The sequence below is a fragment of the Thamnophis sirtalis genome, unplaced genomic scaffold (genome assembly GCF_051295495.1).
Source record: "Thamnophis sirtalis isolate CommonGarterSnake01/CBP01778 unplaced genomic scaffold, rThaSir2_p1.2 scaffold_1, whole genome shotgun sequence".
In the NCBI taxonomy this organism is placed as follows: domain Eukaryota; kingdom Metazoa; phylum Chordata; class Lepidosauria; order Squamata; family Natricidae; genus Thamnophis; species Thamnophis sirtalis.
Window position 1 is genome coordinate 130,502,878 of NW_028261381.1, and position 14,651 is coordinate 130,517,528.

At 33.7% G+C, this 14,651-nt stretch overlaps 1 protein-coding gene across 13 annotated transcripts in view; it reads left to right on the forward strand.

Annotated features, from left to right (window-relative positions):
• The window catches only part of NRXN3 (neurexin 3), a 1,234,604-nt gene that overhangs the window by 1,192,488 nt on the left and 27,465 nt on the right, over positions 1–14,651 (forward strand). For 9 of the 13 annotated variants that reach the window (XM_087724996.1, XM_087724986.1, XM_087724948.1 and 6 more), the window contains one exon: positions 4,381–4,456. In XM_087724996.1, coding sequence (XP_087581122.1) covers positions 4,381–4,456 — 76 coding nt within the window. Of the gene's footprint in view, positions 1–4,380; positions 4,466–14,651 lie in introns of all 13 variants that reach the window. The other 4 variants (XM_087724939.1, XM_087724952.1, XM_087724963.1 and 1 more) reach the window with 1 other exon arrangement.

The window sequence follows — 14,651 nt, forward strand, 5'->3', positions numbered from 1 at the left end:
CAACAAGTTTTCAAGAGAAGTTCACATAAGACTTATCAAGAAAATGCTTAGAATACAGATTCTACAAATGGCAATACATATTGGACTGCACTATTTCTGGAAGGATACAGGATAATTAAATGAAATGTCACAATAAAATTTAGCTAAATGTAGTTAAACTTTGAGTATTATGTATAAGATAAAGTAATAATAGCTATAGTCAAATAAATGATCAATAATGATAATAAAGCATGTATATATACTAGATTGATAGTATGAAATTTTATATAAACTGTAAGTGAGGATGATGGAGATGATGTTGAAAAGCCATTTCTATAAAATATAAATAATTCTATATAGAATAGAATATAAAGATGTAATATCATTGGATGATTTCAGGATGATGTAATGAAACGATATAATATAAACTTACTTCAAATTTAATATGCCTCATATAATAAGGATGTAATAATAGCTATTCTTAATGGATGTTTAATAATTATAACAATTTGTATACATGCATATTAGATTGATAATACTAATAATGGAAAAAACATGGAACTGAAAATTATTAGAGAATGTTATTAATGCTAAAGTAATAGAATGATTTAGAATAGGATACAAAAAAATCTTTATTATTGGATATATTGAAGATGATATAATGAATCTTTATACTATAAATGGATACATACTTAGAATACCTTGTTTAAAATGGAGAAACAGTAGTGATAATTAAACAAATGAAGTATAATAATGTATACAATGATATTTGATTAACAATATGTGATTTTTGGTAAAGCTCAAGTGATGACTATGGAAAGGACTCAGAAAGATCTTGTAACCAATCGACACACTGTATGCAGTTGAAGAGGTTTTTATGTTATATGTTTTGTGTGTTTGTGATTGAAAATAAAAATTTTATTTAAAAAAAGAAACAATAATTCATTAGAGTCAGTTTTGTGAAGTGAGGGAATTTGAAGTTAAACCTCTCATAAGTGCTGAAGATTACAAAAAAGTATTCCTACATATCAACACTTTTACAATAAGCCAAATAAATAGTATTGTGTTTCTCCAAAAATAAGACAGGGTCTTATTTTCTTTTAATCCCTTGAAATAAATGCTTGGCTTATTTTCGGGGAGGTCTTATTATTTTTGAGGTGCAGGAGACGGCGAGTGTGGTCACCTCATGGATGCTGCTGTGTTGCAATATTTTTGAGAAGGTCTTATTTTCAGGGGAGGGCTTATCTTAGTGCATGCACTCAAAAACCCAATTGGGCATATGATCTGGGGAGGTCTTATTTTCAGAGAAACGATAATAGTAAAAAATAATGTAAAATTTCAGTTAGTAGTTAATAGTATAAATTACAATTGATTTATAATAAAAATATTTTATTGTAAACACTAAGCTGAGTTATTTCAGTTCTGACATGTTCCTTCAAAAGAATAAAATACATATTTCAGAATGTGTTACTGTGCTTACTCTTTTATAGAACCTTGATTATTATTTCCAATAGTTAGCAAGTTTGTTTTTCCATTAGTTATTAACATCAAATTTTAGACCTCTGCCTATTATTTGATGCTTACACTGAAAAAGATGAATCTTACTCAATTTTGTCCATAGTAATATTCAGTACCTCTTGAAGTACTGCTCTTGAAGTACTGCAGCAAGATTCTTTTCAGGTTTCATTGGCAGTCTCAAGAACTCAGTTTGCTATCTTTAGTATTCAAAACATGAACTCTATCAATAAGAAGAGATGCCCATCTCCATTCCAATCCCAATTCAGTTTCAAGGAATATTTGAAAGGGCCAAGATGCAGAGAGAACAATACTCCTGTTTTTAATTTCCAATACAAATTTGAGATTATTAAGGAAATCCCACAGAAATGTTCTACCTAATTTTTTCATTGGCCACTGAGGGACTATAATCAGAAAAATAAGACATTTGTTTTTTTAATGGTTGTATCAGTGTGAAGAAACAGTGGAAATAATTGTAGCTGCAATTATCTCCATTGACATGTTTAAATATATAATATTGTCCAGAGAAAAAGACAATGATGCTTTCAATGGATTTAAATAAGAGACAGAATTATCTTTATTTCTAGTTTTCCAAAGGTTAATGAACCACAAGTGTCAGCCTCTTCATGATCAAAGGGGAAGGATGCTGGTTCTGAAATTCAGCAAGATGAGGCTTTTGTCTTCCCCAGTCACTGCACAAGTTGTAATTTAATTGAGTGAAAGAATATCATAACCAGATTCCCAAAGCACAATTCAGGAAGAGAATGAAAGCAGTAAGCCTTTTCTTCTCTTTCCTCATCCTAGCTGAAACAGTACTGGTAGGAGGGACACAGCATCACATGTGAGAGAAGGGAGATTTGCTTGCATATTGAATCCCAAGTCTGAGACTCCCATTAGGAGCTTCCGCAAATTGTTGGGTAAAGAACAACTCCAGGCAGCCACAATGAGCCTGGTTTTGTACTGTGTATCCAACAGGAATTCTGATTAAATAGGCCCCACAACACTGTGGGATCTGTATCTTTTATATACTGTTTACAGAACTGCAATAGTAAAGAGTGGGGAATGGCACAATCAGGCACTTGTTGGGATCAATAACAATATTTATTGCATGAACAATATGCCTGAGTCCAGAGGCTTCCACAAAACCCTCCTATTGGTCTCCGATACTAATTCTACTAATTGGAGCAATTACATGAAGGACTTACTACTGGGAAGGGAAGCCATTATACTTCTTAACACACTGCAGTACATGCTGCTCTTTAATTAGAACAGTCACAGGCACTCACGTGCTCAGAATTACTAGTTGAAAAGTTCATGGAAGATGGGCTCTGATTCACTGACACCAGAGACACTCTTGATGTGGCCTCAGTTTTTCAGAAACTATAGTGCATCTGCCATGCATTACCATACCAGGGGACTACATCCCAGTGTCATAAGGGAGACAAATACTTTGCTTTTTTGTGGAATTGAAACAAAATAGCCTTCATTTGATAGTAAGGTAAAGATAAAGGTTCCCTCGCACATATGTGCTAGTCATTCCCAACTCTAGGGGGCGGTGCTCATCCATTTCAAAACCGAAGAGCCAGCACTGTCTGAAGACATCTCATGTGGCCGGCATGACTAAACTCCAAAGGCGCATGGAACACTGTTACCGTCACACCAAAGTTGGTTCCTTTTTTTCTACTTGCATTTTTACATATTTTCTAACTGCTAAATTGGCAGAAGCTGAAACAAGTAATGGGAGCTCATTCCATTACACAATACTAGGGATTCAAACTGCTAAACTGCCGACCTTTCTGATCGACAAGTTCAGCATCTTAATCACTGAGCCACTGTGTCCCTATCATTTGATAGTAGTACATTTTTACTCTCCAAACCATACCAACAGCTAGATTACACAGTCTGTATTATATTTAGAAATAATGTGCATTTTGCTCTGTGTAAATGCAATCATATCATGTATGATTATATGCATAACTCTCTTACAAAGTATATTTTGATTTTTAAAATATTGTACCCAGAAATTGATGAGGATGAGGATTTAATTATGCATCTATGCCATTTTATTTATTTATTTATTTATTTATTTATTTATTTATTTATTTATTTACTATAATTTAATTTGTCTAGTTAACTAACTGGGAAAATTATACAAAATTAGGTAAACTTTTTTATGGTACTATATGAAGTTCTCTAGAACTTGCTGATAGTCTCTACTGTGGAGTAAGAGTGTATAATACAGTACTAACTTGTCATTATATTTTTCAAAACAAGGTCCAAAACTCAATATTAAACTCCCTGCTGCATATGTAGTAACTACTTTGTCTTTGGTGTTTTCAAATATGGAGAGTTGTCTAGATAATGCTGAGCAAAATGAATCAGTGACTGAAGTTTATGGCAATTTTCTATGTTCCTACATATGGGAAATATGTAGTCTAGAAGTACCTTAGAACCATTGTAACATAATATGGAAATCAATGAATCCCATTACAGTAATTTAATAGAATCTTGGGCTAGAAATAGAATACACAAAAAGTCTCAAAGGTGCTTTTCCAAAAGACAACTGGACTTTCTTGGGTTCCCCCCCCCTTGAAAACATTTACTTTCAAGGAACATTGAAAACAAGACCTTTTCAAGGAAAAAAAAACAAGAAAGTCAAGTTGCATTTTGGAAAAGCACCTTTGGGACAATCATGACCTGGATGGATGGTTGAGAATCTCCATAAATATTCAAAAAGAGAAATAAAGCCAACAGTCTAAATAATAAGAAAAATGTGTGTCTTAGAAATTTCTAAGCTATGGCTCAAAGACTGCTGTTCTTTGGAATATGATTCCCTTCATTTGATCTTTGTTTCCCTTTTTTTCTTTTGTTCTTATTCAACATCAGACAACAGATGACCTCGTTTCTTCAGCAGAATGTTCTAACGATGATGAAGATTTCATTGAATGCGAGCAGAGTGTAGGTAAGCCAGGTCAGTCTTCTTTTTTGGCTTGCTTTTTACAACTGATAATGCCAATACATATATGTGGGTCTGAATGTATACATATATATGTATGCTCATATATGTATACGTGACATATGTATATATGGATAGAAATGTGTAATAAATTATCACTGTTTAAAGCCAAGCATCCAATCCCATGGAACTGGCAGGAGCAAAACATGAATGGGCCATATCATGTTGGAAAGCCAACTTTGAAAAACCAGTGCCTGTTCAGTTTATTGTAAACCATTGTGCTATGAATTTGTAATGGTTTTTGAACTGGCTCTGGTGGGGGAGAAAGGAAGCAGATTGAAGATTTTTTTCATAAAACAATAATAAAAGTCTAACTATTAATTAACAAAAGAAGTAGATAGGGGGCAAAAGAGGTAAAACCATGGCTGTTTTTACATCTTTCTGACAGATATGAAAACATGCCTCAAAAGTTCTAGTTGTCCATGGGATTTTAAAAGCAGTTAACATGGCAATGTATTTTTTTTGCTAATACTGTACTTTGTTTATTTAACTAGTCTGAGGAGATTTAAACCACAGTGTATCTGCAACAATTATTACTCTCTGCCATGCTATCTGCAGCAATGATGCTTCAAAATGTATCCACTAAAATGCCAAAACTGATTAGAAAATTTTGAAATGGGCTCAAATTTTCCCTTTGAGCATAGATACATTTTGATAATTTTATGGCTTTGAAAAAGGGAGGAATAGATATGACTGTACAATATCCAGCAGGCAACTGCAATCTACTTTATTTAAAAAAAATGTTTCAAGCTTTTATTTAAGTTTCATTTATTTTTTAGGCTTGTTCTGAATTAAAATAGTTATCTAATAGAGAACAGAATTTCATCCAATTTTTGTGTGTGTTGTAAAAAGTTTTCTGCAAATCTGTCCTTAAACCACAAAGCACAAAAAAGTCTTCTTTCTTTTCTTTTCTTTTGCTTTTGTTAGAAACAAACAAAAAAGAAGGGGTGGAGTGGATAGGTTATTATATTATTTTGAAAAGCTTTATGTTTGCTAAAAATCAAACTTCAGGTGGTTATGTTCATTGTTTCCTGAAGCATTTCAGTTCAATACAGTAATAGTAATAGAAATCATCCAAAGCTAGCGCTTTCACATTTCTCTTCCACTACTCATATTCTGCTTGCATTTTGGGGTAAGACTTGCTCTGACAGTAGTAAAGACCATTGTGGCTTTGCATGTAGCTAGGAAGTTCCACAAAAAGGCTAGAGAGCCAGTTTGGTTTAGTGGTTAAGACATTTGACTAAAAAATGGAAGACTGTGTGTTCCCGCTGTAGGCATGAAAACCAGCTGGGTCATTTTGGGCCAGACACTTTCTCTCGAGACAAATCACCGCACAGAATTGTTGTTGAGAGAAAAATTGAAGGAGTATTAGCAATAGCACTTAGGCTTATACAATGCTCTATAGTGCTTTACAGCATTCTCTGAGCAGTTCACAATGTCAGCATTGTCCCCAAACATTCTGAGTCTGATTTTATCAACCTCAGAATGATAGAATCTTGAACTAGTCGAACTCCTGGCAGTGAGCAGAGTTAATTTGCAACACTGCATTCTAACCACTGCACCACCACAGCTCCTTTGATATATTTGCTGCCTTGAATTATTTATAAACATAATAAAGATGGGAAATGAATGAATCAATGAATGGATGGTGTTAAGCAACACAGATTTAACATTTAACATTGGCATTCATGTTGACATACAATTCAGTACAAACTGATTATATTATTTGAAATATGCTCATGAAGATTTTATGGAATCCTCATTGCACTGATGATATTACCCTGTCAAGTAATGAAACACCTGCAAGCTCAGAAAGTACCAAAGACTCCACAATTTAACAGTGAGTTACATATATGCTCTTCTATTGGGTTTTGACCAATTTAAGCATCAATATTCTTGCATTAACAGCTGCTTTGCTGTGTTGCATAACTGGGAGTTCCTTTCCTTTCAAGATGCTCCTTTCCTAACATTCCTCTTTTTTTCATGGCCATGTTCTGCTGGAATATAGTCTGGCGTTTATGAAAAGAAAGTCATAAGTCTTAAACAAAGTGGTGATTTATAAACCTCATGTGGTAGGGATTTGTGAATTTTGTGAGCTCCTTCCTTAGGGCTGTGCTAGAGAATTTCTGCTATAGACAGAGTTCTTTGACCTTCTTTCTTGTGACTGATCATGTTTTTCAGCTTTTCTTGGCACTCCTATTGTAACTTCATCCATCACAGATGGATATGCTGCACAGATATGCAGTCTGCAAGAAAAGAAAAATAAGGATGGCTATTTAAAAATGGATCTGAATCTCTTATATCTCTTATACCAGATCCAAACTTGGTCTTTTGTTTAGTCTTCAACAAGATACAGTTAGATTGTGAGTTTTATGTAGAAAGAGCTGAAATATATATTTGAACCCCACTGCTAATTTTTATGAGTCTGTTAAACTTTTTTCTTTTTCTCTAATTTGTCCTACATTTGCACTTAAACTAGAATCCTTTTTCACCCTTTATCAGTCTGTTCCTCTTAGCCATCACCTGAAGACGTCTTGTGAAGGCAGTATCATTACTTCTTCCATGGTGATGCATTGCCGTCTTTAGGACCTTGAGACGTGGCATCAATGAATGAATCAAGTTACGACAAATGTAGGAAGTGCCTGTTCATCCATAAAGAAACATAGTTTAGAAATATAGAGTCCTACCATAAAAGTACTGAGAGAAAAAGAACTTCAAATTACATTATAATGGTCACTAATGGTCTGGTTGATAAAGCTTCTAGAAGCTTCTGTTTTAAACCTTTTAAAATTCTCAACACATTCCCATTTTTTTTTAGTTTTAAGGTAAATACTTCCAGCTTGTTTCAGACACAGATATCTTTTCAGTGCTACTCCTCTTGTTGATAGGATGTGTTAGAAAATTTGAATCATATGGAATATTTTCAGCTTTATGGCTATATGTACACTGAATGTTAAGTCTGGCATCACAAAGGAATCTAAATGTTCAAGTGTGCATGAACATGTATGCATTTATTAATATGCGCAAACAAGCATTGCATGCACATACAAATGAAGGTTCTCTTTAAAAGAATCTTAAAGTAGCAATCATTGCTATTATATCTCTGCTTTGATTGATCAAATTGAAGTTGCTGCTCATTATCTGAAATGTACTATTTCTGGAAGACCCAGCATATCATCTGCTAATTTTCTTCCAAGAAGTAGGAGAATTCTGTGACCTCCAGGCTTCCAGGAAAAAGTTATTTTTTTTAAAAAGTATTCTTCTTCTAAGTTCTTGGCAAGGTGTAGTGATTAGGATGGTATAGAATTACAAATTGATGGCTTGATTCAAAGGACTTTTGATCAACTTATTCATTCTGGCATTAAATCTGTTAACATAATATTCAAAGCATTGAATGAGTTCCCTGCAAATTACTTTTTTAATTTATTAATTTAACTTAATTTTTAATTCATATATTCAACATGCCAATTCCAAAAATCTATGCCAGAATTTTTAAGGTTGGATGATATAATTTCTATGTTAGTTATCATATTCTCTGCATGTTTTCTGGACAATTTGGAAGCTGTTAGGTTTCATCCTAGCACAGAATACTTCAAAAATGTATTAAGATTAAGCCACTGAAGTTAACTGGCTTAAATTTTACTGGAAAAAAGTATTGTAAAAGATCCATCATTTTAGCTATTTTCATCCAGAATCAGTTGAAAATATTTTACTGCATTATAACTAATGATTTGATTTTTTTTCAAACTGCTTTGAATTGAATCTTGTTGCTTTCCAATTTCAATTTCAATTTGAATTACATCACATACATAAAATTTTAATATAAATCCGATCTTGGATTAATTATGTAATCCTTAGTTATCCCACTCAGTGAGGAATCCAAGCAACTGATCTTCATAAATCTGTGTATACTTTGTCAGGTTAACTAGATCCCTTTCTCTTTCCTACTTTCCTACTTTCTTCCCACTGGGGGGAAATTGTTCATGTATCAATAATTGATACATGTACATAACATCTAAATTATGTACTTTCTTCATCGAAAAACTTAATAAAGTTAAGATGCATATAAATTGAATGAATGAATGAATGAATGAATGAGATAATATATTCAAGAAACCCCAAAGTTTTTTTCTTGATAAGAATTTGCATATACTAATATTCTGTAGCAATAAAAAGATAGCATGTAAAAAAATATGACAATTTAGAACCTGAGCAGCTGTTTCTTTGGTTACAAAGGTTAACTCTTGCTGAAGCACTTGCATGAAATGGTAATTATTTTGGTAAGGGTGCTAGTGTGTGTTTCTCAATTATTCTTGGTTATAGGAGCAACTGTACCACTAGACAAACAGATGGAGATAGCCAGAGAAGCCCATGCCCTGCTCTTCCTTCAGTCCCTAGCCATTCTCATTTCATGTTCCCCACACTAATGGCATTACAAGTGTCAGACAAACTGCCCTGCACGCCTAAACTAGCTGTATTCATTAGCATCAGGTTACTAAGTGGCATTTTCAAGGTTGAAATATGATTCATCTGCCAGTCCAGTCAGCTTCTGTACATGGAATGGAATACAAACTGCAAGAATACTTGGCTTAGCTTCTTGGCACTTTTTTCTAACCAAATAACATTCACACATCCCACCTGTCACTTGATTAGCATCATCAACAGACTTAGTTATCTAGCTGGTCAGAGGAACAAGCCAAGTAACTCATAAAATAAAAAAGCATGACTATTTAGTGAGGAGAAATCAAGTGAGAACCAATGAGCAGCACACACTAGCATTCATACTTGATCTCATTAAATTCTGCTAGTGCAAAGGTTACCTCTGTGTTAAAGGGACATTAAGCTGACCTGTGTAAAGGCTAAAAATAATTAATATTGAGCTTCATCTAGAAGATTTTTGGTCAAGAACAGCAAATTGAAACAATTAAGATGAGGGAGAAAAATACCAATCAAGAGCTTATTGTCTGATAACTAGATTCACAAGTCATTTGTTTGGTAGATCATCTAAATAAATGTCCATATCCTATAGCTCTTTTTCTGGAGCACTGATTCACTTGATCATTTGGTGCTGTTTAGCAAGAGCGTTTACATAATTTCTGAATATTAGATATCAAAACTGGAGACCAAGTTGAAAAGCACAACTACTTTAAAAAGAATTATGTTATAGCTAACATTGTTCATTGGAACTTCCAAGCTACATGTACATGTCTACAAGAAATAAACAAAATAGCAAGTTTTACTCTTTTTTTCATGCAAATGTCTTATAGGGTTCCTTTAATTAAATTTGCATTTGTTATTCTTTAACTTATCCTTTCCAAGCCCCAAAAGCCCCTCTCAAGGATCTGATATTTATATGTTCACTATATACTCTGTGTGTATGCATGCACATGTATATGCACACATACAGTATTTTTGCTTAGAATAAATTAAAACTGAATTGATAAGTAGCCGTCATCACCTAATCTTCATGGCCTCATCTAATTCTGTCATCTACTAAAGTGGAGAGAGATGCATGATATGTTAATTAGTGTGCAAAGCATGTGAAATTTATAAAGCAATTTTTTAATGTGATGTTAAATTTTGGTTTCATGTGATTAAGTGATATTTCAATTTTCTAGTTATCCTTGGGGAGGGCTGGGGCAGAGGGAATAAAAATTCTATATATGTATCTTTAATGTCTGCATGATTAGCCTTGGTCACATAAAATATTTAAGTTGATTGTATATATTGGAATAACATTTTCTGTCATTTCACCTCATTTTGTGCCGCATGAATTTTTGGTGGTTGATCATTCTTTATATAAAACGTGTGGTACTACATACCATTTCTTTTAATTTGAAAGTATTTGATGCATTCTTTTTTAATACAATTATTTCTGGAATAATTCCAATGAAATAATAATTCTACTCAAGAGAAATATAGATCTGCAATCAAACCAAGGCAACAAAATCTTTTCTTGCCATCTAAATAACTTAAATTTTGATATTGAAATAAATTCACCCAAGAAAGTTGTGTGCTAAAGAATGAAGTTTCGTCCTTCCTTTTTATTTTTATTATTACCTTATTCCCACCTTTCTTCCTCTCTTCTTGTGTGGAGTGCCTCCTTCTTGCCTTCTTTTTAGATGTTCTTTGATTTTTAGAAAGACACATATCAGTTGAAAAGTCCCTCTAAAAGCCTCCTCAAAATCTCCAGCATATTACCCGCATACAAATAGTTGATGGCATAAAAAGAATTTTATTGCAAGTGCAGAATATCTGTCATATGCACTTTATTTCTTTTGGAGTTAGTGCAAAAACACATCTTTGTGGCATGAAATAATTAGCTGACATAGCTACCCATTTATGGCCTTCATTAATTAGTGCATGGTTGTGGTAATGCCATCTTGTTTCATCAGAGTGATGTGCTCAGGCTAACCTAGCAATTCTAATTTTGTGGTCCAGTTGGAGGGAAATATTTATTTACATTTTAAAATATGTTTTAGATAAGTTTATTTTCTTTTTGGCTAATTTGTGCAAATATCATTGGCTATTTCAGCAGCCCCAATTCTTATATTTATTTACTTTTTTAAAAAGAAGAAGTTATTTTGCTTTTTCCCTTCCCTCCCAACTTACCCCCACCCAATAGCAATCCTATATCTTCTTTATGTTCATCCGTCATATTTTTGTCTCTTGGAACTCATTGTTCTTGTGTGGTTGTGCGATTCTGTTCTCTGTTTGTACGATGTTCTAATTCCTCACACTCACTTCCTTTCCTGCCTACTTCTTCCTTCCCTTTCAATTTTTCCTTGAAGAAATTTCACAAAAGGGCAAAGATATTTAATATCTCCAACACTGATGCCTGAATTGTAGAGGGGTGTAATAACTTTGGAGAAATTGTATGACTTGGAACTTACTTGAATAAGTTTGAATCTGTATTATTCCACTACTAAAAAGACAGGTTCTTTGTGGGGAACAAACTAAAATGGTCTTTACACAGTGTTTGCAACTCAACCAGACATATTAATGCAACTCAACCATTAATATTATAATATTATTAATAATATAAAATACTACAAAATGCATTTTAATTGTATTTATCAATTTTTTCAAACCAGCTATCTTTTTACTATTATAGTAATAACAGTATTAACAGTAATAACAGTAATATAAAATACTACAAAATGCATTTTTTAAAATTTTATTTAAAAAAACCCATCTCCTTCACAGGGAGATTTAACTGGGATTTAAATACAATCCACAGACTAACCATATCATTAAAAGTACAACAGTACAACTAATTTACTCAAAGGATCTCTGGAGAATCCAGTAAACAGAATTTTAGATAGACCAAGGTATTGTTTTAATAACGTGATTGCTAAATTAGAACAATAACAATTTAAATTAGGTAATTTGGAAGTTTATACATTTGGTGTTAATTTTATTCTTTATAGTGTCAGTCAAAGATGTTTATCCTAACTAAAGGTTTAAGAGAAAAAGAAAGATAGAAGGAGATATGAGGAAATGAGAGGAGGCAATGTTGTCAAATCGATAGTATTTTGTGAATGAAGTTGAGTGGTGCACTGTCAGGAAACACCAGAGACTGTAGTTTGTGTGCATTGCTTATAGAACAAGTTGGCCAAAATTTTGAATTCTTTTCCATAGTTTTACTAACCTAAAGCCAGACTAGCTGTGCAATTAAGCTAGCGGTTTTAGAGTAAACTGCACATTTGGGTTTAGGTAGACATGTAAGTCAAAATTCCTAAACATTTTCCAATATAGTTCACTCTTTACACATAATTTCTGTTTGGAAATGGATGTCAGTTTTGGGTATTTTTTTTTAAACGTATGAACAAATGTTGTCTAATAATGAATGGTGTGATTTATTCCACTGGGTTTCATAGCAATCCTCCTGAGTCATCTCAAATGCCATTCCAGAGGGTCTCCCACACTTAAGGGCAACTTTGCAGTGGTGGACAGACTGCAGTGGAAAGGAAAAAAACAGGAAAGCTTTCTCAGAGAATTTTATTTACAAGTTTTTACTATTTCACTCAGACCTCTTCAACATTGTGCCCTCTAGAAGTATTGGATTGCAACTCCAAGGCTTATATAATGTCATCTTTTTTTCATAACGATAACATTAGCAGTGCTATATAAAATCCAGTAAGAAAGCTTTCTTCCTTTTTAAGTATTTGGTTAAAGGAGATTTAGATAGAGCTAGCACTTTAGGAAAAAATTGTTGCACATAATAATAATTATATACATACATACACATACTATTTCATTTATTTCAGAATTTATTCATTACCCATGGAAATAATAAATATAGGATGCTATGAAATTTAAAATAATGGAAACAAATACAATTAAACTCACTGGAGAGAGCAGTTTTAGATAGGCGATAAATTCCTTTGATTCTTTATGTAGATCTAATTAGTTTGCTGTTACAAATGTATATGCAGAGAGAACATGTTCACATATATCAAGACTGGCAACTTTCCCACATTTTTCTCAAACTCAAAATGATGTATAACCAAAAAAATGAATTTAATCGGAACTGCATTTTGAAAATAGATGAAAAATATACCTATTGGGGAAAATATGTACAGGTGTGCATATATTACTACAATTATTTGAGGTAGACAGTTATTGCTGGAAAGGTCTGCAGTGATCAGAAACATAAACCAATGTGAGAAAAGTTGTATTATATATGCAGGTATGGCCAGGAATTCCTTTTTGTTTCTGATTTTTGTCTTTTTTATTTTGTGGGTTGGTAACAATTTTCTAAGTTTTCATTTTGATTTTAATAACGTTCAGGACTTTAGGACTTATACCAGAGTTTTTTCATGTGTCCCATTTCAGAATGCCAAGGAACAGTGCTAACCTTTGACAATTGTGCTAACAAAATTAGGATAGGAAAATGAAAGAGGGTGCTATGTAATGCTAGGTAACTTGCAGTCAAGAGAAAAAAACCAAGTAAGCATACAATAAATAAGATAACTAAATAAGTCACAGTTTGATGTAGAAGTAAAGGCACCATGCTAAAAACCGTAGGCACAAAACCAGCTGGGTGAACTTGAGCAACTCACTTTCTCCTAGCCCTAGGAAGCAGGCAGTCGCAACCCACTTTTGAAAATGTTGCCAAGAAAACTGCAGGATTTGCACACGCAGTGGCCAGGAATTGAAGGCACACACAAGAAAGAAAAGCAAGTATTTTTTTAAAAAAATGACATTTTCCAATGAAAAAAAGAAACATTTTTGACAGGTTCCCCCCCCCCCTTTTATCCATTTATTTATTTCAATTGGTACACTCCCCAACTCATGAGAACTGCAAAACAGCAAAAACAGTAGGAAAAAAAATAAAGATGGCAAAACTAAGCAGCAACAATATGCACCTCTTGTAATGATTACTTCCATCCTAGTTGAAGGCCTGGACAAACAGCCAGATCTTCATGGCCCCTCTGAAAGGCCAGTAGGATGAGAACTCAGGTAAAACCTCATTTCAAAGGGCAAGTGCTGCAAAGGACAAGACAAACTTCCAGGTCTGATAGTTGATATTGTTTAATGGAAGGAACCCAGAACATGTCAAGCCTGCTGGATTAATACAGACAGACAGATAATAAAGGAGATAGGTGGTCCCTCAAGTAGGTGATCCTATGCCATGTAGGGCATTATAGGTAACAGTTAGCAATATGAATCACATCCAGAAGCAAACTCAAAGAGCAAAGATGTTATATGACATACTGAAGCATGTCCATCACTGTTTACTGTAAACAGTGAATAAGTTGGAGCTTCTGGATGATCTTCAAGAGGAGGCCCATGTAGTCCTCATTTCAATAACCAAGTTGGAAGCTGACAACATTGACTGAATGTGTGATGGGCTTCCCAATTTAGGAAGTGGCACAATGGCATACCAGATAAAGACTTCCTTGGCTATAACTGCCACCTTCTCATTGAACAGGAGCTATGAAACCAGCACATTCCCCAATGTGTACAGCACTCTTGAATCCCCATCCCCATGCCCAGACCTGGGTGGCCCAAACATCCACAGCTCTGTCTTGCTAGGATTGAATTGGAGATGTCTCCTTCCACTATAGTAAATTAACTATATGGGACTATAGATACATAGTATAACATATATTTGCAAAGGAAAGAATAATATTCC